This window comes from Plecotus auritus (genome assembly GCF_963455305.1).
Source record: "Plecotus auritus genome assembly, chromosome: 3".
Lineage (NCBI taxonomy): Eukaryota > Metazoa > Chordata > Mammalia > Chiroptera > Vespertilionidae > Plecotus > Plecotus auritus.
This window is the reverse complement of record NC_137772.1, coordinates 159091038-159115404: the sequence shown is the minus strand read 5'-3', so window position 1 is coordinate 159115404 and position 24367 is coordinate 159091038. Positions and strand designations below refer to the sequence as shown.

The 24367-nt window shown below is 39.6% G+C and overlaps 2 protein-coding genes across 5 annotated transcripts in view; both read left to right on the top strand.

The window, feature by feature from the left end:
• The window catches only part of NUP107 (nucleoporin 107), a 50709-nt gene extending 49534 nt beyond the window's left edge, over positions 1 to 1175 (top strand). For both annotated transcript variants that reach the window (XM_080659548.1, XM_080659549.1), the window contains 2 exons: positions 328 to 495; positions 823 to 1175. In XM_080659548.1, coding sequence (XP_080515674.1) covers positions 328 to 495; positions 823 to 930 — 276 coding nt within the window. In that variant the 3' untranslated portion in view covers positions 931 to 1175. The remainder of the gene's footprint in view (positions 1 to 327; positions 496 to 822) is intronic.
• Positions 1176 to 6308: 5133 nt separating this feature from the next.
• SLC35E3 (solute carrier family 35 member E3) lies at positions 6309 to 23758 on the top strand. Of its 3 annotated transcripts, XM_080660079.1 has the most exons (5): positions 6309 to 7001; positions 7869 to 7979; positions 12146 to 12304; positions 16683 to 16765; positions 20972 to 23758. In XM_080660079.1, the coding sequence occupies exons 1-5, from the start codon at positions 6600 to 6602 to the stop codon at positions 21156 to 21158; spliced, it is 942 nt and encodes a 313-aa protein (XP_080516205.1). In that variant the 5' UTR covers positions 6309 to 6599; the 3' UTR covers positions 21159 to 23758. The 3 variants fall into 3 exon arrangements, with proteins under 3 accessions (XP_080516205.1, XP_080516206.1, XP_080516207.1); XM_080660080.1 differs by lacking the exon at positions 7869 to 7979 and having other exon boundaries at positions 6408 to 7001; XM_080660081.1 differs by lacking the exon at positions 12146 to 12304 and having other exon boundaries at positions 6434 to 7001.
• The last annotated feature ends 609 nt before the right edge of the window (positions 23759 to 24367 follow it).

Genomic DNA, 24367 nt, shown 5'->3' with positions numbered 1-24367 from the left:
CTCTCACCTCTGCTGTCCATTTAAATGACCTGGGAAGCTTTTGAAAAATACTCGGTTCTACACCCAGAGTTTCTAGTTTTATTAGTCTAAGGTAGGGCTGGGTTTTTTGTTTTGTTTTGTTTTTTTTAACTGCCTAGAGAGTTTTAATATGTAGGCTGGGTTGAGAATCAGTTACAAAAGTACTAAATGCCATGAGAAACACACATATTGAGTATTCTGTAAATTCCAGAAATAAAAACGTTACTTCTACCTGGAAGATATCTGGACAGGATGCTTGAAAGGTAGTCATTTTTAACAACTTTATGACTATTTAATGTCTGTCTGTAGGATGCTGAAGAAGACCATGAAAGAACACATCAGATGGTTCTACTGAGAAAGCTTTGTCTGCCAATGTTGTGTTTTCTGCTTCACACCATATTGCATAATACGGGTCAATATCAGGAATGCCTGCAGTTAGCCGATATGGTATCCTCTGAGCGCCACAAACTGTATCTGGTAAGTTCTAGAGCGTTTGCGCTTTTAAATTTTAATGATTTGGTCAGCTATACTTAGATTTTCTTAAATAGTCTCATTTTAATGATTGTGCCTGTTTTGTTTTGTTTTTCAAACTATGTATACATTCCTAAGCAGGTAGAAGTATATAGACTGGCTCAGAAAAATAGCTTTGAAATTCCTAACCATGCTAACGTATTGGCCTCTGTCTACATAAATATTAAAAAATAATTTCTTCTTGTATTAATCTAATCAGGTTGATTAGTTGACTATAAGTTCCTACTCTTCTTTGTTCTCATTCTTAATATTTTCCTCTTTTTTAAAAATCAGGTATTTTCTAAGGAAGAACTAAGGAAATTGCTACAGAAGTTAAGAGAATCCTCTTTGATGCTTCTAGACCAGGGACTTGATCCATTAGGATATGAAATTCAGTCTTAATTAATCTACTCTGTGTAATCTTACTAATTTCCATGATAAATGGAGTTTTTTGTAAAATATACATATTTGTAATTACTGGGGTTTTTCTTTTGCATTATCATGGGGAGAAATGTTTTTAAAATGTACACATTTGAATTTTGTACTTTTCAGAATATTATGGTGACACTGAATTTTAGTGTATTATATCAGTATTTCCCTGTGTTTATTAATAAAATTATATAAAAATTAAAATTTTCTTTTCTTACAAATTCCAAGATTGTTTCTGTTATATAATAAGTAATTAAAATTCCTATTATCCCACTTTTTTCCTATGATCATAAGTACTCTGGTACCTTAAAATTATGAAGAGAATGGAAAGTAGATGTAAGCCAGGTATGTAATTTCTCATATAAAATTTAGTATTTTTTTTTAATATATTTTATTGATTTTTTACAGAGAGGAAGGGAGAGGGATAGAGAGTTAGAAACATCAATGAGAGAGAAACATCGATCAGCTGCCTCCTGCACGCCCCCCACTGGGGATGTGCCCGCAACCAAGGCACATGCCCTTGACTGGAATCGAACCTGGGACCCCTCAGTCTGCAGGCCGACGCTCCATCCACTGAGCCAAACCGGTTAGGGTGAAAATTTAGTATTTTTTAAAATATTACAGCTAAGAAGATGAATATAAGAAGAATGTTTTCTAAAATAATATTAAGCTATTATTTTCTTTATTTTGAAGACATTTCTAGTTTATTAACTCAGCAAACCTGCCACTGAAATGGTACATGTACAGACTTGGTGTGGACCTGACACACAGTAAACTGAATAACTTGAGGAATGCAAAATGAGTAAAATCTAATCCAGCCTTTTAAGAGGGGAAATACTCTCTTACCTAATAATAGACAAACATGTAAATTGACCGTACCTCCACCACACCCACAGCCAATCAGGAGTGATATGCAAATTAACCCAACAAAGATGGCGGTTAATTTGCATGCACAGGCGCCGAGCGACGGGGGGGGGGGGTGGGGGGGTGAAGGGTGCGGGCGTTCTGCCCCACCCTGGTCTCTCAGGGCCTCTGGGCAGTGTGGGAAGGCAGGGCCAGAACGGAAAGAGGCAGCTCCTGGAGCGGAAAGAGGAAGCTCCAGGCTGGAGCAGAAAGGGGCTGGGCTGGAGTGGAAAGGCGGTGCTGGCAGCCAGGGAAAGGAAAGCCCATTCTAGCACCAATCTTCATGCATCGAGCTTTAGTCAATATATATTGTAAATGCCATCAATCTGAGCAGGAAGAAACTATTTCCAGCTAAAAGGTCTCTGAGGAAGTAGTATTTGGGCTGGGATTTGAGTAATGTACTCAATTTGCAAAAGCAAAGATAAAGCACAAGAAGGGTGAGGCAATATAGAGTAGGAAAGCAGTATGAGCAAGGCCAAGAAATAGTACTGTATGTTTATGAATCAGCAAATATGCCACATTGACTACAGTGTAGGATTTATAAATGGGAAGAAATGAAGAGACAATGTGAGTCTAATAGGAAACATGGTCCAGGTTAATAACTCCCCAAACTGGCTAATCATCTGCATCTCGTAAGGAATTGTTAAATATGTATTTATTGATGCCACCTCTAGAGATATCTGCTCGGGAGGCCTGGAATGGGGTCATAGAATTTGTATTTTGTAATAAGCTATGGGTGATTTCTAAATAGTTAAGTTTGAGTCATTCTGGCTTACATCAGAAATGGGTATTGGTCCTCCTGAACCTAAAGCAGACAGCAGTGTACTGTTGATCATAATAGAGACATGGACTCTGCCTCGTTTTCTACCTAAAGTGATCCAAAGATGAAATATTTATTTATCAAAACCTCTTTAATTTTTATATCTTACTATGTATCCATTTTAAAATGAGGTAGAGCCATATGAACTGATAAGCAAGAGTAAATCTAACAAAACATGTATAGGATTTGTATGTTGAAAACTACAAAATACTGATGAACGAAACCAAAGAAGAGTAAAATAAATGGAGAGACACTCCATGTCCATTAACTAGAAGACTCAACATGGTAAAGATATCCCTTCTCAAATTGATATTCAGATTTAACATAATTCCTATCAATATTCCAGCAAGAAAATAGATTGCATATTAGTTGGGATGATTCAATTAATATTAATTTTCTTAGGTATAATGATGGTATTGTGGCTAGGTAGGAGAGATACATGCTGAAATATTTATAAATGAAATGTCATGAAGTGTACACTTTAATTTTAAATGGTTTAGGCTTTAAAATATTAGTTTACAAAGATAAAACAAATACAGCCAAATGCTTACTAGTGAATCTACAGAAAGGGCACAAGAATATTTATTATACTAGTCTTAACTTTTCTATAGATTTAAAATTTTTCAAAATGAAAAATTTGGGTGGAGTTTGAGAAATTGTGACAGAACAAGAGGATATCTATATGGAAAATAAACTTGACCCCCACTTTATACCATATACTGTCACTAGGAGAATGACTAAACAAATTGTGGTATCCTATATAATAACAAGCTAATATGCAAATGGTCATCACACCCTCATGCCATAATGGCTCAGACACTCAACACTGGGGAGAGAGGAATGGGGACCAGCCAGGCTGTGGCCCGGGAGAGGGACAAGCCACCTGCCCTGCGGTCCTGGGCGCCAGTGCCTGCGGCTGTGGCTACAGCCCAGGAGAGGGACAAGCCGGCCGCCCCGCGGTCCTGGGTGCCAGCACCTGCGGCTGTGGCTACAGCCCAGGAGAGGGACAAGCCGCTCACCTGCAGTCCTGGGCGCCAGCACCTGCGGCTGCAGCCCAGGTGAAGCTGCCCACCCATGGTCCCCTGTGGATGTGGCCAGCCCAGGTGAAGCCGGCCTGGGTCCTGGGTGCCTGCGGCCAGCCGGAGGGAGGGAAGTCTAGGTCCTGGGTGCAGGGCGAGGCAGAGGCAGTTAGCGACAATCAGGTCAGCAGGGGAGCAGATAGGGACAATCAGGCCAGCAGGGGAGCTTACCATACTGTTTTAACTTTGCACAGTTTGCGTGTTTCCATAACAAAAAGGAGGGAAATGGGTTAGAGAGCCAGAGAAATTTGGGTTTGAACCTTATCCTCATTCCATTTTAGCTGCAAGAAAACATCAATGAACCTCTATTTTCAACATGTAAAAATTAGAGTAAGATAATCACATTTCAGGTTGATAAGGGTTAGGGCTCCTGTGCTTTGCTGAAGGAAATAAAGAAAGCCACTTAACCAACTAAACCAGCCTGGAGAGGTACAAGTCTGAAATAGTGGGAAATTGGATGGATGTCAAAGATGGCATCAGACTAAGGGAGGCCTTGAATGACAGTATTGTAACCCTAACGCAGTGGTCGGCAAACTCATTTGTCAACAGAACCAAATTTTCAACACTAATTTCTTTCGAGAGCCAAATTTTTTAAACTCAAACTTCTTCTAACGCCACTTCTTCAAAATAGACTCGCCCAGGCCATGGTATTTTGTGGAAGAGCCACACTCAAGGGGCCAAAGAGCCGCATGTGGCTCACGAGCCGCCGTTTGCCGACCACTGCCCTAACCCAACAGGCAGTTGGAATCTGCTAGATATTTTTAACTTTATTTAATGATGTCAAGTTATGTATATTGTTAATAGTTAACTTAGAAACATATAATAAAATTGCACTAAGGACAGAACAAATAAGTGGACTTTAAAAATTACTGTTATTATTTTTAGCCTGATGACACGTCAGATTTCCCTGGGAAACAACACACTGTTTCTTACAAACTAGCATTTATTTGGGGAGTGAAAAGGGCACGGAACTCATTGAATGTGTCAAAATGGGTAACTGGATATTTTAAATTATTTCATAGTTTAACTATTTTCAAAATACAGTATAAGAGAAATAGAAGAATGATAAAAATATAACTTATCATCCATGCTAAGATAATCAGTCCAAATCTATACTCGAAAGGAGACAACGAAGATAGGCTAATTAAAGCCTAGGCTTTTAATTGGAAAGCAGGTGAGGGTAAACATGATAAATCCTTGATCAGGTAGGGGTCTGTAGGTCCAAACTGGAAGGGAGGATGGCAATAGAAATAAACAATGGAAAGGCACATAACACAGTTTGGTGGCTTGATAGGAAAAAAAGCGTATCAGAAAGACCATGTTAAGAAAACTAGACTTTAGACTTTGCCTGATTAACTACACTCATTCTCAAATGTTAGTTTGAGTCATTTCTTGGGGAAGCCTTTGATCACCTTTGCCTCCCCAAGTTTAGATCAAATTCTCTTATGCATCCATAGGACCATATTTTGTTCACAACATTCATTTATTATGGTTTATAATGGTTGAGTACCAGGTTTCTCTCCCTAAGTTCTATAAGAAAGGGTCTGGATTGGTTTTACTCTCCATTATCTCCAAGTGCCAAATACAGTGCTTGGCACAAAGTCGGTGCTCAATATCTGAATAATTCTTAAATTAAAATTCAGATTTAGGAATTAAGGACAATGAGAATATTGCATTGTCCGGAGGACTGTGGGCAAAGCTATTCTTAGGGGGAAACTCACAGCTTTAAATCTTTTAAACAGCCCAAACCGGTTTGGCTCAGTGGATAGAGCGTCGGCCTGCGGACTGAAGGGTCCTGGGTTCGATTCCGGTCAAGGGCATGTACATTGGTTGCGGGCACATCCCCAGTGGGAGGTGTGCAGGAGGCAGCTGATCGATGTTTCTAGCTCTCTATCCCTCTCCCTTCCTCTCTGTACAAAATCAATAAAATATATTTAAAAAAAATCTTTTAAACAAACTGAACATTCTATTCAAGAGATTAGGGGGGGCGGGGAATTGGAATGAAAAAAGTAATGACTTGAAACAAAATCAGTAGAAGTAATCTTTGAAAAGACCCATAAAATAGATCACTGACAAGGCTAATCAAGGGACAGAGAAACCCCAAATGCATAATGTTTAGAATAAGTAAAGTGATATAACAATAGATTAAATAAATTTAAAATATGATAGAATATTATCTACAACTTTAACCAAGTATATTAAAACACTTAAGTAAAATGGACACTTTTCTAGAATAATAAAAGGGCAAACAATCAAAAAGAAAATCTGCATTGTTTATGAACCATGATGAATATACGAAGTTTCATCATACTGACTACTTTTCTGTATATTTGGAGGACTAAAATTGTTCAGCACCTATCTCATACATAAAGCTTGACCAACCGTGTGCACAGCCCATTCCATCAGCTTGAGAGCAGCAGTCTAGCAAGTGGAGTCAATTGACACACAGAAAATACCAAACATCAAAAGAAACTCAGATGGGCCACGCTAGGCTACTAAGGGGGAAGAGAGAACGAAGAGGGCAGCTTTGCGCACCTAGAGCCCAATGCGCCTGCGCAGGGTAGCGGCTGCTCGGCTCCCAGCTGGGGGCGGAATCGCCGGCGCCCCGAGTCACGTGGCAAGGGGCGGGGTGCGCGGGACGTGCTGCCGCGTCGTTGCTGGCTCAATGGGCGGTGGCAGAGCATGTGTACTCTGCTGTTGCTCGCCTGGGACCCTCTAGCCGGCCAGAAGCTGAAGCCAACGGCTGCAGGAACACGGCCGCGGAGGAAGAGGGCAAGGGCAGCCGGAGGCAGGCCGGGCGTCCCTCTTGGAGGCTGAAGGGCCCCGGCTTCGTGGGGGTCATGGCATCGCTGGCGGAGAGAGTGAGGGGCAATGGGCGCATCGCCGCCGGGCTCCTTCTCAACCTGCTGGTGTCCATCTGCATCGTGTTCCTCAACAAATGGATCTATGTGCACCACGGCTTCCCCAACATGAGCCTGACCCTGGTGCACTTTGTGGTCACCTGGCTGGGCTTGTACCTCTGCCAGAAGCTGAACATCTTTGCCCCCAAGAGTCTGCCGCCTTCCAAGCTCCTCCTCCTGGCCCTCAGCTTCTGTGGCTTCGTGGTCTTCACGAACCTTTCTCTGCAGAACAACACCATAGGCACCTACCAGCTGGCCAAGGCCATGACCACGCCGGTGATCATAGTGATCCAGACCCTCTGCTACAAGAAAACCTTTTCCACCAAAATACAGCTCACGCTGGTGAGTAGCTTCAGCTTCGCAAGGCGCTCCTCTAACATCCCAGCTCCTGGACTGTCCTTTTCACCGGGAATTTTGAATGTTTAACCTTGCGCCACGCTTTTTTCCATAATCTTGAAATCCACACATGTGTCATCTGTGAGCATGTCAGTTTAAGGCTTATTTGGGGGAGATGGAAAAAAGCCATCTTGACACTCCATTGGGCTCTTAGTCTAGAAGTGTGCTTGTGCATTTTAATAACTACTGTTTGTTGGATATCCTTAAATGCTGTGATTGGTAAGAAAAGAAAGCTGTATTGTGTAGTGCAATTCAGTGAATCAGATATTTGCAAAATCTCAAACCAAAAACAGCCCACTTTCCCCAGGGGAACCAAACCATGTATGATAAACGTTAAAGGTTTAAGATAAACTATGTCCCAGACTATGTCAGCAGTGACATTCTGCAGTGATTTCTGCATCTATACATATCAGGAAATGGACTAAAATAATTTTAGCACTTAATAATTTACAATATTTAAGATCCAAATGCTGTTGTTATATGTTTATGTTTATATGTTGTTTAGACACTAATTTTGGGGGTTCTTTTCCTCCTATGGCCCTGTATATGGTATCCATTTCTTACAAAGTGCAATGCATTAACTCATTATTTTACCCAAATTTTTAAATAGAATTAAATGTGAACACAATGAGAACTATCATATTTAACTTTGAGGAAACAGGATTAACAGTCAATGTTTTCAAATAGAAAAGAAAAATATATAGAGGTTCATTGTTTCCTAGTGATTTTTTTTTTAAATTAACTTTGTAAGACACCATGAAAGGAATACTCTTGAACTTAATCTGAACAACATTTACCTCTTTTTCTTTACAGATTCCTATAACTTTAGGTGTAATCCTAAATTCTTATTACGATGTGAAGTTTAATTTCCTTGGAATGGTGTTTGCTGCTCTTGGTGTTTTAGTTACATCCCTTTATCAAGTGGTTGGTAATTTTTTTTCTTTATGTGCCTTTTTAGCAGATTTCATAATTGAAGCTGTATCCCAAGGTTTATAAAATACAGTATAGAGACAATAGACTGTTAGGAAGACAGCATCATTGCATAAATTGTCTGACTCAAGGTGAAGAGAAGAAAGGAGACAGAGAAACTTGGGTGTGTGATGCTCACCAAATACCTACCTACCTGTTTGTAAGTGTATAATACCCATGCTTAACAGTTTGAGTTTGGGGTGGTGTACATTATTTTCTGGGAAATCTCCACAAAACAAGTAATAAGATTTTCTGCTTAAGGACTGAGTTCATTGGTTACATGTATCATTTACTCTTTAATTATAACATTATGAAAGGAGTGAGTACACTTTCAAAAATTTGAATGGGAAAGGAAAATTACAGATTTATAAATCTTTGCCTCAAAAATATGCTACGGATACAACTTGTATATTGGCTTCGAATAATTTATCTGTCAATATTTTATAGCAATGGGTATTTCACTTGTTGTACTAGCACAGTGTCTTGCCTATATAGCAGGCATTCATTAAAAATTTGTTCATGGATCCACTTACTTCATTACCATAAAATCTGAACAAGTATATTTTTTGTTTTTTATATTGGGCGGGGAAGTAACTTGGTGTAGGGTACAGTGAAACAGTATTTTCTCTATACTGAAAACCTTGGACTGAAAATTCTGGGTGGGCCTGCATGGGGAAATTAGAGTCAAAATGCGTAACCAATTTTACTTTTCTTGCAGACATCCACTAGTTATAAGCTAAGGCATTCTTACTGAGTGTTAGGAGTTTAATGATACAGCCTTAGCATCTTAAACTTTATAATACTAATCACTCAGAAACATTGTCATGTAAACATTCTGGGGTTGAATACATATTTTAGTGGCAGAGAAGCAGTATAAATAAGACACCAGAGGCATGAAAGGATGAGCACCCACTCAGTCTTGTCACTTGGCTCCCAGAAATTGTCTTTTACTGCAGAGAGTAAGCAGAGGAAGTTCAGTTTGTGCTTTAAGAAAATTACACTGGGTGTACTTCAGTGAGTTTAAATTTTGTTTTAGATAAACTGAATGAGCATTCTTTTCTGCTAAATGAACTTTTTTTTTTTTTTGGCCCAGTGTAGATTAAATATGTATTAAATATGGCAAAAACTTTTATTTGTTGAACATTAGGCTTTCTTGTATTCATTATATATAATTTAAATTCAGAGCACTCACTGTTCGTGCCAATATGAACATTTTTGTTCACACAAGTCCCAACATGTTATAGATTAGAACCAAAGGATTCTATATCCCTCAGGTAGATATTTGAAATGAGATTGACCAAGGAATGATTGTAGACTAACAAATGGGCAGACTTCTCCATTATTAGTAAGTGGTAAAAGTACTGTTACAAAATAGGTATATTTCCCAAAAATTCATTTTAAAGAAAGTTGTAACCAGCTATAATTTCTCAGTTATTTCTGCTGGGGCATTAAAAGGAGTTAAAAGATGAGTGATCAGCTTTATAGAAAGACTGTTGTAGAAAGACTGTTGACTCATTCATTCATTCAATAGACATTTCCTCTGCTTTATGCTTAGCCTTGAGGATATAAAGATGAAAAGCAGCTACAATTCAGTATTGTAGAAACACGTTTAGACAGCTTAATCACAAGTAGGATAGCTCAGGGTATGAGGAAAGTTCTGAGGTACACCAGGGAGGAAGTGGCAGTTCTACCCCAGAAGGTGGTGAGTTAAGTCTTCATGGAAAAGTGAACAATTTGCTTAGCAAATAAATATAGCAGAGGTCTTTCTTTGCGATGATGGAGCATTCTTGGAGAACTTGATTTGTTTTGTGAGAATGTAGTGGCATTGTGGAAGGACAAAGCGTAGGGGTGGGTGGGACCAGAAGGCAGAGTCTTAGCTGTCATGAGAAGGAAGTGTGCTCTTCACCCTGCAGGCACTAGGAGAGGAGTGTGGATAGGGGAGTCACTTGATCATTCCCTGTGTTTTAGAAAAATAACTCGTGCTAATGAAGAATGAATAAGAGAGGGAAGGAAGGGTGACAGTTCGCAAGCTCTCCATGGTTCAAGGCGAAGAGGGCACTGAACAAGCACAGTGGTAGTGGAATAGGTCAGGAAAAACACTCCAGAAACCTTTTAAAGAAAGAATTAGTGGGACCTGACTGAATGTGAGAGTAAGGAAAGCAAGGAGTCTGATCCTTGGAGGAGATTATATCAATTATTGGAGCAACACAAGAGGAATTAATTTGGGGAAGGAAGAAATGAGCTTGATTTTAAACAAGTCCTGACTTAAGCATGTCAAACTCGCGACAGGTGGGCCGCATGCCTCTTATAAATAAAAGTGGCTAGAAAGGTGTGTGAGGTCTTTCAATTCACTTTAAAAAACCCAGTCAATGGTAAAAGGAATTTTCCTCTTTAAATAAACGAGGCATGCGGCCCACTAGCCGCGAGTTTGACATGCTTGCTGGTGAAGCTGACTCATAAACCGTTGAAGATGTGAGTTTAAGGATGCTCTAGGAAAGAGGTCAGAGCTATAGATGTCAGCAGATAGTAGTAGAAATCAGTTAGGGAGTTAAAAGAGGAAGGCCAGGCACCAACCTTAAAAATAGTAAGTGAAGGAAGAGGTGAGGAAGGAAGCAGTGCAAACCAGAGGTCAGGTTCTTCCAGCAGAGAGCTCCAGCAGGAGGAGATTGGAAGGGAGTCCTTTGGATGTAGCTATTGGAGGTGATGGTGCCCTTTGAGGGAGCAGTTTCAAGAAGAGGAAGTAGAGGCCCTGACTCACCAGGCAGTTCTGTGTCAGAGATACCCAGCTGCCTGGCGAGGCTGCCAGAGGGACAGCATACACTCTGCATTCGTTTTTGCTCACTGCGGTGCCCCAAGGAGCCAGCAGCAGAAGAATCAATTCTTTGTCCTTCATCGTCACAGAAGACTGTTAGTTAAGGCTGGCAGGAATATGTGTCAGATTTCCTGCTTTTTTATTTTTATGTGTTGGTGAATTTCTCTAGACTTAGAGTATATGTAATAGGATACCCAGACCTACAAGAAAAAGAATTATGTAGGAGCGGTTATTCAAAGGCCTGGCTGTTTTTTGCCAGATCTTATTCAAATGGTCCTATCAAGCTTTCTTTAAACAGTTATAATTGCGAAGCATTTAGAGCAGTGGTCGGCAAACTCATTAGTCAGCAGAGCCAAATATCAACAGTACAACGATTGAAATTTCTTTTGAGAGCCAAATTTTTTAAACTTACAACTTCTTCTAACGCCACTTCTTCAAAGTAGACTCGCCCAGGCCGTGGTATTTTGTGGAAGAGCCACACTCAAGGGGCCAAAGAGCCGCATGTGGCTCGCAAGCCACAGTTTGCTTACCACTGATTTAGAGGACTGGTGGGATTTGGCTTTGAAGGGTTGGTTCTGCTGAATGATATAGTTGTTTAAGGTTTGTGATCATCTCATTTCTTGACATGTATTAGTGGGAGATTACCCAAAGATAAGTCATCCATAAAGAGGAAAATTCCTTTTACCATTGACTGGGCTTTTTAACGTGAATTGAAAGACCTCACACACTTTTCTAGCCACATTACATTGGCAGCCACCTGGGGTAACTGAGGTTCCTGTCTGTCTCTAATTAGTCTACCCTCTCCCCCATTTTTTTTTTCTTTTGGGCGGGGGGGCATTTTAGAAAGAAATGAAGTCGGACACTGCATCTGTATTCCTACTAATGACTAAAATTTCCATTCCTGCCATATTTTCCTGAGATCTCTTATGCTTGTGGGCTCATGTATGCATGGACTTCCCCATTTACTAGAATCCGTAGGGAAGAGAGGATCTTTTTCTTCTTCTTTATAATTCAGAAGAAAATACATGATCAAAAGAAAGAAAGAAAGAAAAACTGAAATGAGAAAAAAAAGAAAAAAGAAAGAAAATACATGATCAGACACTGAATTAAAGCTCCTCTCATCCAAGGAGCTTTAAGAACATTTGTATACGTTATTGACCTTTGAAATTTTGTAGAATAATCAGGCATTTCCTCTTCCCCCAGCCCTGTGCCCCACATTCCCATCTTTGTGGCTAGAGTTGCATCTCTGCTTTATAGTGAGTAATGCTATTTTTTTTCTGCCTAACTGGTTTTATCTCCAAATTTTCAGTGGGTAGGAGCCAAACAGCATGAATTGCAAGTTAACTCAATGCAGCTGCTGTACTACCAGGCTCCAATGTCATCGGGCATGTTGCTGGTCGCCGTGCCCTTCTTTGAGCCACTGTTTGGAGAAGGAGGACTCTTCAGCCCCTGGTCAGGTTCTGCTTTGGTGAGTTCTAATGGTTTTTTGTGTCTAAGAAACAAGATGATAACAATCCCTCCATTATTAATGCCATTTTAATGTTCAGAGCACTATTTCAGTTCCATTCTCACATTTAATATTCATCATTATCCTCTCAGGGAAGCAAACTAAGGATTATTTTTTAGATGAAGAAATTGAGGCATGAAGATTAAGGGATTTGCTTAGGGTCAGACAGATAGTGACAAAACCAGGCCTAAAATTCAGGTCTGCTGATGCCCAATTACTGTTCTGACCACTCAAAGCCATAGCCCACAAATAATTCAGGCATCTATTTTTATTTTACTTTTTTACAGTTAAAATATAGGCTTATTGATTTTGTTTTTGTTTTTATCTTCTTTCTTCTTAAAGAAGTCCATTAACATTTCTTGTAATGTTGGTTTAGTGGTAATGAACTCCTTTAACTTTTTCTTATCTGGAAAGCTCTTTATTTCTCCTTCAATTTTAAACAATAGCCTTGGTTGGAGTAGTCTTGGTTGTAGATCCTTGCTTTTCATCACTTTGAATATTTCGTGCCATTCCCTTCTGGCCTGAAATGTTTCTGTTGAGAAATCAGCTGACAGTCTTATGGGAGCTCCCTTATAGTTAACTTTCACTTGCTGCTTGATTTTGTTTTGATAATATAAAATAGTACGTGGTCATTATATAGATTTTGAACATACATAAAAATATAAAGAAAGTGAAGGTCCTCTAGAACCAAGATAATCACCTTTATCATTTTTGTGATTATTCCATGTATCTATTTTTCAGATACATAAACACACACATGTATGTGTGTTTTTATGTGTGGATGTATAATTTTATATGCATGGATCCTTACCATATATGCTTTCTTTTTTTATGATGGATTCCTTTTCCCCAGTACTCCTACCCATGCACACTTCCACTCCTGTCCCTTGAAGTAAGTCATGTCAACATTTAGTATTTGTTCTTTTATATTTTTCTCCTTGGTATACATACCCATATATCAACATACACAAAGCACACATGTATTTATACGTCACTAAACATTTGTTTTGTTACAAAATGACATCATAGCACATGATTTTCTGTATTTAACTTTTCTCATGTAATATCTCATTAAAGTATCTTTTTTTTAAAGTAAGTCTTTTTAAAAAATGTATATATATTTTATTAATTTCAGAGAGGAAGGGAGAGAGAGAGATAAAAACATCAATGATAAGAGGGAATCATTGATTGGCTGCCTCCTGCACGCCCCCTACTGGGGATCGAGCCTGCAACCTAGGCAAGTGCCCTTGACCAGAATCAGAACCTGGACCCTTCAGTCCATAGGCCGATGCTCTAGCCACTGAGCCAAACCGGCTAGGGTGAACTGGTACTTTTTTTAATGAAATAGAATCCTAAGAGTAGAATTGCCAGATCAAAGGGATATGTACTTTGGTGACATTTTAAATTAGAAAGTATAATCCCCACTTAGGGAAGGAATGTCTGCTTCCCATGTAACCTTTGGAACACAGTCAATAGGAATGTGTTTTTTTTGTTAGTGGTGTTAACTTATCAAACTTACAAAACCCTGAGTCTATTTTAGGCTCTGTTCTAAGCACTTTACAAATATTAACTTACTTACAACAATTTTATTGTGTGGATCCATGCTATTTTCTCCCTATATTGACTGATGAGGAAACAGAGACAGAGTTAAGTAACTGACTTGAGATCCTACGCTAGTAAGCAGAGCTAGAATTTGAATTGATGCTTTCTGGCTCCAAAGTCCATATTCTTAACCAATCCACTGTGCTGCCAATAAGCAGATTGATAGTTGTTTTAAATTCACGTGCTTTGACATAAACCCTTTTTTTTTATTATTATTGTCTAAAATTTTACATATGTCTCCTTTTTCCCCCGCTTGACTCCCCCCACCAGCCATTCCCACTCCGAGTAAGCCCCCACCGACATAAACCCTTTTTTCCAGAGTAGAAATTGCTGTCCCCTTTGTCAGATATTTCCTATTAATTTTACAAAAGTTCTAACCATCTTAGTGATCTGGTCTTCAAACCATTGCAGCTTAGACATCTTAAATTAGAAAGGGAGAAGTTTTTTGCATAGGTCCTCTGATAGATTTGAAAGAAGAGGGCAATATCCCAGCAGAAAGGCCATAAGGCAAGTCAAAGAAACTTAGTGCACAGCAGGTCCAAGGCCATTTAAATAAGGGAAAGTCACCTTCCTTCTTTAATGTCCCTAGAGGGCATCATTGCCTCAAAGTAGAGCTTGTAATTGTATTTTTAATGCTAAGTCATCAAAAATAGGTATGTAACATTCTGTGAACTCAATAAAATTAACAATGATATATTTCTAGAAACAGTTTTTAAAATCTTCAAGGAGTTGCCCTAACCAGTTTGGCTCAGAGGATAGAACGTCGGCTCTCAGACTGAAAGGTCCAGGGTTCGATTCTGGTCAAGGGCATATACCTTGGTTGCGGGCTCGATCCCCAGTAGGGGGCGTATAGGAGGCAGCTGATTGATGTTTCTCTCTCATCAATGTTTTTAACTTTCTATTCCTCTCCCTTTCTCTCTGTAAAAGTCAATAAAATATAAATTTTTTAAAATCTTTAAGGAGGAAGTTTCTCTTAATTGAAAATTTATGACCAGTGTCACCCCAATCAATTTAATAAAAAAATAAGGTAAAGTAAAGAAAAAAAATGTAATGGGCCTCACTTTTGTAAAACAAATGACGGATTACTCTTTTTACCTAACTAAGACACAAATCCAACTCCACTAGGCCTCTTATGACTGTGCTGATCTGAAACTGAAAAAACCCACATGGGACAAAAGAATCTTCAAATATGACTTACTCATCTCTTTGGAATGTAAACTTCTTACTAATTAAAATCATAACTAATATTTTATCTAAATTCTCTTATTTTATAAATGGCAAATGACTTTATAACTTTTAAAATAAAGTTGTGAGATAGGTTTGAACAGAATGTTGTATATGTATACAGTGGTTCAGCCCACTTTGTTCCCCAGTCCTCAGCCAAGTTGTCTTATTCACTATCCCACGTATGTACCTTTTGTTTTCATGCTTCCATGCTTTGACCCATACTGTTCCCTCTGCTTGAAATCCTGCCCCCTCTTTTTTCTTTAATGGACACATACATTTGAAATCCAATGACTTTTCTCATTATCTCAGCCCAAAATGGTATGTCCTGCTTAGAGATTCATATAGAACCTATATTATCTGTTTGCCTATAAATGAGGTAGCTCATATTCTTTTATTGCCTGAGCCAGAAATCTTGCATTGCACTCTCACTTTCATGTAGCTAAGAGGTAGCATAACAGAGTGGGTTAAGAGCAGGGTTTCCATTACCAGATTGCTGGGTTTAAATCTCAGCCCTGCCACTTCTTGGCTGTGTGATCTCAGGCAGATTACTTCACTTCACTGTGTTCTGTTTTCTCGTCTATAAAAAGGGATAATATTTTACTACCTCGTGGGGTTTGTGAGGATTAAATGAATTAATATATGTAAAACATTTAGAACAATTCTTGGCACGTAATAATGACTATGTAAGTGTAAGCTATGATTACCATGACTTTGTATCCTTAAGTGTTTTCTAAGCTCTTTGAGGACAAGAACATACTGTGTTCCTCACAAGGCGTGGCCTCGTTTTGTAGATATCCAATGAATACACATTGATTTAATGTAAATAAGAACAAATATGAGCAATTCAATAGAAGAAAGATCTGGAAGGATATATGCTAAAGTATTAATAGTAATTGATGGGGTTATAAGAATTATGTTTATATTTATTTTCTGATTTTTCTATAATAAACATGTATTACTTTTATAATAATAAATTTTTTAAAGTAATTTTTCTTCAGATGGATAAGAAAATGAACCTGGATATTCACATTCAGAGGCAGGATATTATTGGAGAATTTTCCTTTGAGTTTTTTTAGACAAAATTACATTTCTGAATATTATTCATTCTATTCTTTTACCTTCAATTCTTGTTGTCTTTCAAATTGATTCATTTAAAAAAAAATAGTTTATTGATTTTTAGAGAGAGGAAGGGAGAGGGAGATAGAGAGAAACATCAATGTGAGAGCACAACATCGATGATCAGCTGCCTCCTACACACCCCCTACTGGGGATCGAGCCCCAAATCCAAGCATGTGCCCTTGACCAGGAATCAAACCGGCAACCTCCTGGTGAAGGGACACTGCCCAACCAATACCAATGCACATCAGCCAGGGTATAAATTGATTCTTTTTAAAAATTTTGTTCGTAATGGTTGATATTTGAGTTTTTAGAAATGCCTAATGAAATGTATTTTCCCTTGAAGATTATAATGATTGAAGCTGCATTAATGATTCTTTTGGTTTATTTGTAGCTTATGGTGCTTCTATCCGGAGTAATAGCTTTCATGGTGAACTTATCAATTTATTGGATCATTGGGAACACTTCACCAGTCACGTATCCTTTTCCTAATGACTTACAAATGCATAGTCTTCTGTATTTTCTAAAACGCCATCACATTAACTTCCTTGAGTCTGACAATTACTATTGCATGGCCTGAATTGAGTAGAGTGAGTTATTTTTAATCTTTAATCATCTCATTCCACACTAAAGTCTATAGAAATTTAAAGAAATGTGAACTGGGGAAATGGATTAGCTTTCTGTATCATGAACATTTTTTCATTTTCTCAAGTCATAGATGATCATTTCCCTTATCAAAATTAACATAGAAAACCATTTCTTGCACAGTGGGGTTAAATAAATATTTGTGGGTTGAACAATGGGATGGATGCTTGGGTCGTCAGTCAATTCTCAGTTATCTATAGTAATAAAGTAGAGGTGTGGTTATCCACATAACAAAATATAACCAGGCCTCTGAAATTGGCATGTGACCTCTGAATTCCAGCATATGTTTTTGTACTTATGTGGATATGGGTGTGCCTGTTTTTCTCAGTATTTAAGAAATGAAGTCATACCCTGAAGGTCTGAATCAAACTCAACTACCAGTTCTTAACATTCTGCTTTTCATTCTGTTTCTTTTCTCATTTCACTTTGCTCCACTCTTAGGCAAATGTAAAGAATGTATTTCTTTACATCAGAGAGGTAGTTTAGTAATGTTATGTCATCGTATACCGATGTCATCAAAGAAAGCATCCTACTTGCCTACTATCAATAAATAACAGCAATAATAATCATTTTTTAAAAGATCAACACTTAATAAATGTCTATTTTGTGCCAGGTACTTTTCCAATCACCTTGGGTATGTTAAGCATTTAGTTCTCACAGCAGCTCTGTGAGGTAAATTCTATTACTTTATTTTGCAGAGGAGGAAGTTGAGGTGCAGAGAGTGTCAGTAACTCGAGATCATGTAGCTGAGAAGTGTTGCATCTAGATTTCAAACAATGCAGTCTGATCCCCAAACTCCTGCACCATGCTGCCACGTCAAGGCATCCAAGTGTGTGCCCTTATGCATTCAACAAATATTTATTGAACACCCACTGTAAACTGTTCATTGACTTAATATTTACATATTGAATATCTACTGTATGTCATGCACTGGAGATACAATGAAATAGACAAAATACTTTGTTTTCATGGGCTTAAACAGACTATCAACAAAACACAAAAAGAAAATATACAGATTTGTATTAGATAGTATTAAGTGCCAGGGAGAAAAAATAAAGCAGGGATGAGGATATGAAATGTTGCGGGCAGAGTGAAATTTTAGGGAGAGAAGTCAGGAAGGCCTCTGTAAGAAGGAGACTTTTGAGTAAAGACCTGCAGGGAAAGAGGTTGCTCCAGGCAGATCAGGATGAATAGCATTCCAGGCGAGGGAAGGAAGGAAGGGTGGCTGAGGAGCCCTGAGGAACAAGGGAGCCCTTGTGGTTGGAGCAGGAAGCGCAGAGGGAGGTGTGCAGTAGGACGGAGAGGTGACGGAGCCAGGTGGGGCAGAGCTCTTACAGAGGACTGTCCCTCTGAGTGAGAAGGGAAGCCGCAGGAGTTTTGAGCAGAGAAATGACATGATTCTACTTATGTTCTAGTTAGAGGCCCAGTGCACGGATTCGTGCACATTGAAAGGAAATTAATTAGAAGAAATATTTTAGAGGCTGGGGAGGGACCGTGGGAGATTGGCCAGCAGGGGAGGGACCGTGGGAGGGCTCTAGGGCATGTCCAGCCTGTCTTGCCCAGTCCCAATCAGCTGGAACCCAGCAGCAAGCTAACCTACTGGTCGGAGCGTCTGCTCCCTGGTGGTCAGTGCACGTCATAGCGACTGGTCAAATGGTCAGACAGACACTTAGCATATTAGGCTTTTATATAGATATAGATAGGGTCACTCTGGTCTACTGTGTCAAGAATAAAGCAGGGTTTCCCAAATCAGTGCTATTGACCTTTTTGGCCAGACAATTCTTTGTTGCAGGGGCCTGTCCTATGCATCATAGAATGTTTGGCAGCATCCCCTGGCCTCTGTAGATGCCAGTAGCACTCCCTGTCCCCAGTTATGTATCAGACCTTGTCTAGGTGGCAGAATCCACCCCTCACTATATCCACTGCTACCATCCTGGAGCCAAACCACTGGACTACATGAAGCAAGGCAGGAAAGGAAATTGTCGAGGCCATTGTAATATTCTAATTTGGAAATAACAGTGGTTTGGTTCCAGGATGGTAGCAGTGGATACAGTGAGAAGTTATTGGATTCTGGATATTTCTTAAAATATTTTTATTGATTTTTCTTGGAGAGGAAAGGAGAGGAAGAGGGAGAAACATTGATGTGAGAGCAGAATACCAATCGACTGCCTCCTGCACACCCCCTACCAGGCATCGAGCCCTCAACGGGGGCATGTGCCCTGACTGGGAATTGAACCAGTGACCTTTCCGTGCACAGGAAGACGCCCAACCAACTGAGCCACACCGGCCAGGGCTGGATATATTTAAGTAGAACCAACAGGTTTTTCTGACAAATTGGATGTGGAGAATATGAGGGGAAAACAAGGTTGACTCATTTGGTTTTGTCCTGAGCACCTGGTAGAATGGCGTTGCCATCAGTGGGATGGGACAGCCCTGAGGTTTGGGGGTGGGGAGGAAGAGCGTGTGCTCAGTTTTGTGTGAACAAGTCTGGAAGCTCAGGGTCTTAGCCGGGGAGGGTCCAGAGAGAGCCAGTGGTTTAAAGTGGTGAGACTGGTTGAGATGGCCAAGCAAACAAGTAGAAGAAAAGATGCCCACAGATTGAATCCTGCATCATTCAGTGTTTAGAGTTCAGAGGGACGAGAGGAGCTGGCAGAAGAGACAGGGAAGGAGCAACCAAGGTGGAATGGAAGGAGAATGCTGTAGAGACCAAGTGAGGAGGAATGCCACTGACAGGTCAGGTGCGAGCGAGACTGGTAATCCATGGAGGGGTTTCACAAGGTGGAGGTCCTGACAGTTTGAGAAGAGCTTTCAGGGTGCTGAAGTGAATGTTTAATGAGTGGAAAATTAGAGAGAGGACTTGTAAATATCAAGTATAGCTGCTCCTTTTTTTTTTTTTTTTTATTGACAAAAGGATTCACTGAAGAATTTCTTCAAGTTAGCCTTCCCTCTTGTATAAATATCTTTAACACATCGTGATCTGCTTAAAAGAGGCTGGGGGATAAAGAAATGCCGAAGTGTTAGAGCCAGTGCACTTGGAGATAGCTCATCACTGGAAATAAAGCATAGTTATCATGTTCTCGTGACCATCCTTGGGAAGATCCTCTGTCTCTGAGGAAATCACCTCTGTTGGGTCAGACAAGCTCAGGTAACCCTGTGACACGCCAGCATTTTCCTGCCTAGGGGAACTTCCAGGCTGCTCAGTCGGCCCCAGAACAGAGAAAAGAGCCTAGGCTTTGAGGTCAGGCAGATCCAGGGCCACATATGCCAGCTCTGCCTCTACCTGTGGACCTGAGCAAGTTGTAAGAGCTCTCGGACCTCATTCCCGTCACTTATGAAATGGGTGAAATATCTACGAAATGATGGTTGGTTTTGAGTGTTTGAGAGAATATGTGTCAAGCACCTCCTGACAGGAGTTTATTATGCATAAATACTGCTGCTGATAACTATTATTATAGCTAACACATATGGTGCTTAGTGCCTGGCATGTCATTGGGGCTCAATATTGCTTCCTTCCCCCTCCCCTCATACCCTCCTAAATAAGCACACTGGGTGAGCTCACCTTGAGTCAGTTCTCTGGTGCCTTACACATCTCATCTCACCTCACTTGCCAAGGGAAGTTATTATTAGAAATGGCAATTTAAAACAATCATAAATTGCTGTACAAAATGCCTTCTCTCTACCTTGCTCGGAATTCCTTTCCTAACCTTCTGTGTTAGCCCCTTTTCTCCCTTTGGAGAGGTGAGCAGGAATAGCTGAAGCAGTCTCCTGTCGCTGACTAATTGCTGAAACCTACCTGTAGAACTAGGATTGACCCAGCACTTCGCTGAAGCTCCTGCTGTTCTTTAGACGGGGGGCCGGGGTGGACAGCTAGCTGTTCGGCTGTGTGTCATGCAGTTCTTTCCAGGCACAGGAAGCCCTTGCTCTACGCACGTGCGCGCGCACGCGTGCGTGTGTGTGTGTGTGTGTGTGTGTGTGTGTGTGTGTGTGAATATAGCACCTAGCCTGTTATTCCTTTTTATCCTTAACCAAAAACCTCAGCTACAACATGTTTGGACACTTCAAGTTCTGCATCACTTTATTTGGAGGCTATGTTTTATTTAAGGATCCGCTGTCAGTTAATCAGTGTCTTGGCATGTTATGTACATTATTTGGCATTCTCGCCTATACCCACTTTAAACTCAGTGAACAGGAAGGAAGTAAGAGTAAATTGGTACAACGTCCTTAATTGGGTTTTTGTGGAGAAAAGAAAATCACCCCAAGAAGATTAAAAAATGTTAAATGTGCAAGTTGCTTTCAAAGAAGAAAAAAAATTACATTGCAGAATTCATTGAATGATGGTTTACAAGAAGTAACACAAAGGGAATTTTATATGGCTTTTTCAGTTAGAGTACTTTTATTTTTAAGAACTTAACTCATGCCTCTTGAAAGGTCATGATTGTATGAAGTATGTAGGATGGTTTGGTTATACCAAATGAAGTACATGAAATTAAAGTTCTGTAACAGTGACAAAGGACTTCATGTCACTAAACTACAGGTGTGTCCTGGTATTTAAGTGTTCATACTCTTCCAAAGAAGGACACATAGGACTTCTCTACTTGCTTGTGGATGGTCCCCAGTGTGAGCTCTCTTATCATTTTGGCCAGCATTCAAGTCAGAATTTAAATCTAGCATTTCTGTTTTAGTTGGTTTAGTATAACTTCCTGCTTAATTCATTTGTAGAAATGAAATATAATTTATATAAAACGAAGTGTAGGACAGAAAACCATAAAACAAAATCAAATTCCAGTGTACTGTTTTTCCAGTGGAAAATTGATGTAAAAAGTTACACATTATAAAAAAAACCCTGCAGTTTCTATAAGTATTCTCTTGTTTTTGAGCTCTCAGTGAACTCTACAAAGGATATGTGAAGTTAAAAAACAAAATAGCTCCATGTTCAAATGCCCCAAAAAAAGACTATAGTTGGAATTGGATAGGTTTCTTATTATTTTGATAACTGTTCTCCTGGCCTCATTGAGCCTTTCATGTTGGCAATTTCTTTTTTTTTCTTTTTCTTCTTCTTTTTAAATCCTCACCCAAGGATATGTTTTTCATTGATTTTAGAGAGGAAGGAGAGAAAGAGAGAGAAACATTTATGTACAAGAGAAACATCAATTGGTTGCCTCCCATATGCGCCCCAGGGACCGAACCTACAACCCAGGTATGTACCCTGACCAGGAATCGAACCCACACCCTTCCTCTGTACAGGATGATGCTCCAGCCAAGTGATCTACCTGGCCAGGGCTCATGTTAGTAATTTCTTAATACCACCCCTCTGCTATTACTTCCTACTGCCCCGATCACCCCGGCCCCCATTTGAGGCATTATGGGGGCTTTCTTTGGCATTGAGTATTTGGAGTGAATTGTCCAGCCTTCCGAAGGTGGCTGAGGGAAATTCTTACACAAAGGTCATGGCAAATGCTATCCAAACACGAAGCAAAAACTTGGTGAAAATGTTAGGAAATATTTGAAAGAGAAGTAGAAAAATGATCAATGTTTAGTTCTATGAGTTTTTAAAGTAATCAATTTTTAATTTTAATTTTTTTCTTAAATGTTATTGATTTTTAAAGAGAGAAAGGGAGGGAGGGGGAGAGGGAGAGAGAGAGAGAGAGAGAGAGAAACATCATTGTGACAGAGAAACATTGATCAGTTGCCTTCCATACACACCCTGTCCAGGGATCGAACCCAGATCCTGGATATGTGCCCTGACCAGGAATCGAACTGCCACTTTTTTGGTGCACAGGACAACGCTTAATCAACTGAGCCACACCAGCCAGAACAGGAATAATTTTTTTTTAAATTAGGCTATAGGGGAAATACAAAAGTCCCACCTAGGAGATATATAGTGCCATGTATTTAATTGCAAAATTTATTTCTGCCTTCCAACTTCTTGACATTAGAACACTAAAAGCAGTTGTTGTTAACCTCTCACAATAAGTTGACTGAGACAGATAAACCCTCTTGTAATAAATAATTCTTTTTCTAAATATTATTTTTAAACTTTAAATGAGAAAGCAACTCTTAAGAGGACAAAGAGCCATATGGATTTTTTAGGATTTTTTTTCCCTGACTTGTTTGAAATGAAAGCCTCAAGGGAAATCTATTTTGACAGAATTTCAGTGTATCAGTCAATCTATTATATGATTAGTATGTGTGATTTTTCTGCTTGTGTTTTAAATAATCTTTGGTTCTCAGTTTCTAAAAATATATCTTACTGTGCTAAGAAGTACAGAACAATTTGTCTTAGCAGATGAACCTCAAGCATTGTTTGTCTACTATGGTTCTCAGTGTACATAATTATTTCCCAAAGCTGGAGAAAAGTATCTCAGCACAGTGAGGATCATGTGATGTCTGTGCACTAGCAGCTGAGTTAACCTGTGCCATGTACAAATTCTCCTTAACTGTAAATACAAGTTGGGGAGGGGGTGTATAGTAAATGTTGGAGGAGTGTTATAATGAATGACTGATGTCAGAAGGAATGCAGTGAGAAAGTTGGAGCAAGACAGGGTGGGGTACATATACTAGTATGTAAGTGAATAAAATATGTACTCCTGGACCTAAAGGCTGGTAAACAGGTTTGACCCTGAGGACGGTCTTCCCATTGACAAGGAAGGAAATTCCAGGGAAAACGTTCCAGATGACCAGGACCAGCCCAGAGGCATGCCGGAAGCTCGGTGCTGTGGAGGACACCCGCCGTCCTGTTACAGATGTAACTGCACTTGTTTCTTATCCTGTTACATGACTGAACTTCAGTTTTTACCTGTAAAATAAAGAGAACCTGATGTTTTTACTTTCGTGTTGCCTATTAGAACCAGTGGAAGAACGATAGCATCCCACACTGTGTTCGTGCAACAACACAAATATGCGGAGTGTAATGAAGCAAAATCTTGTCCCTTTTAAAATAACCGAAAGGAGGAATCTCTCTCTAAAATAAACCAAGCTTTCTCCTGTTTCATTTTTAAAAATACTTTTTAAACATTGCTATATTTATTTACTTATTTTAAATACATTTTTATTGATCTCAGAGAGGAAGGGAGAGGGAAAGAGATGTAGAAACATCAATGATGACAGAATCATTGATCGGCTGCCTCCTGCACTTCCCCTACTGGGGATCAAGCCTGCAACCTGGGCATGGGCCCTTCCTGGGTATTAAACCCTGACCTCCTGGTTCATGGGTTGACACTCAACCACTGAGCCACACTGGCCAGGCTCATTAGTCATCTTTTTTTTTTTTTTTTAAATTTATCTAAGGGCAACAGCATTAATCAAGCACTCCACATTGGCTCTGCCAGTCAGTAGTTGTTGAGTGAGTGAATATGCAGAATGGCCAAAGGTGAAAGTCTGATTAAAAGAGTGGAAATCAGATTTATTAAACATATTCTGTTTTGCATTTCTGTT

Coding starts and splice junctions, on each gene's coding strand:
- SLC35E3 (XM_080660079.1), top strand. CDS start 6,600: ATGGCATCGCTGGCGGAGAGAGTGAGGGGCAATGGGCGCATCGCCGCC. Junction 7,980..12,145: donor TTACATCCCTTTATCAAGTG/GTTGGTAATTTT, acceptor CCAAATTTTCAG/TGGGTAGGAGCCAAACAGCA. Junction 16,766..20,971: donor GGGAACACTTCACCAGTCAC/GTATCCTTTTCC, acceptor CAAAAACCTCAG/CTACAACATGTTTGGACACT.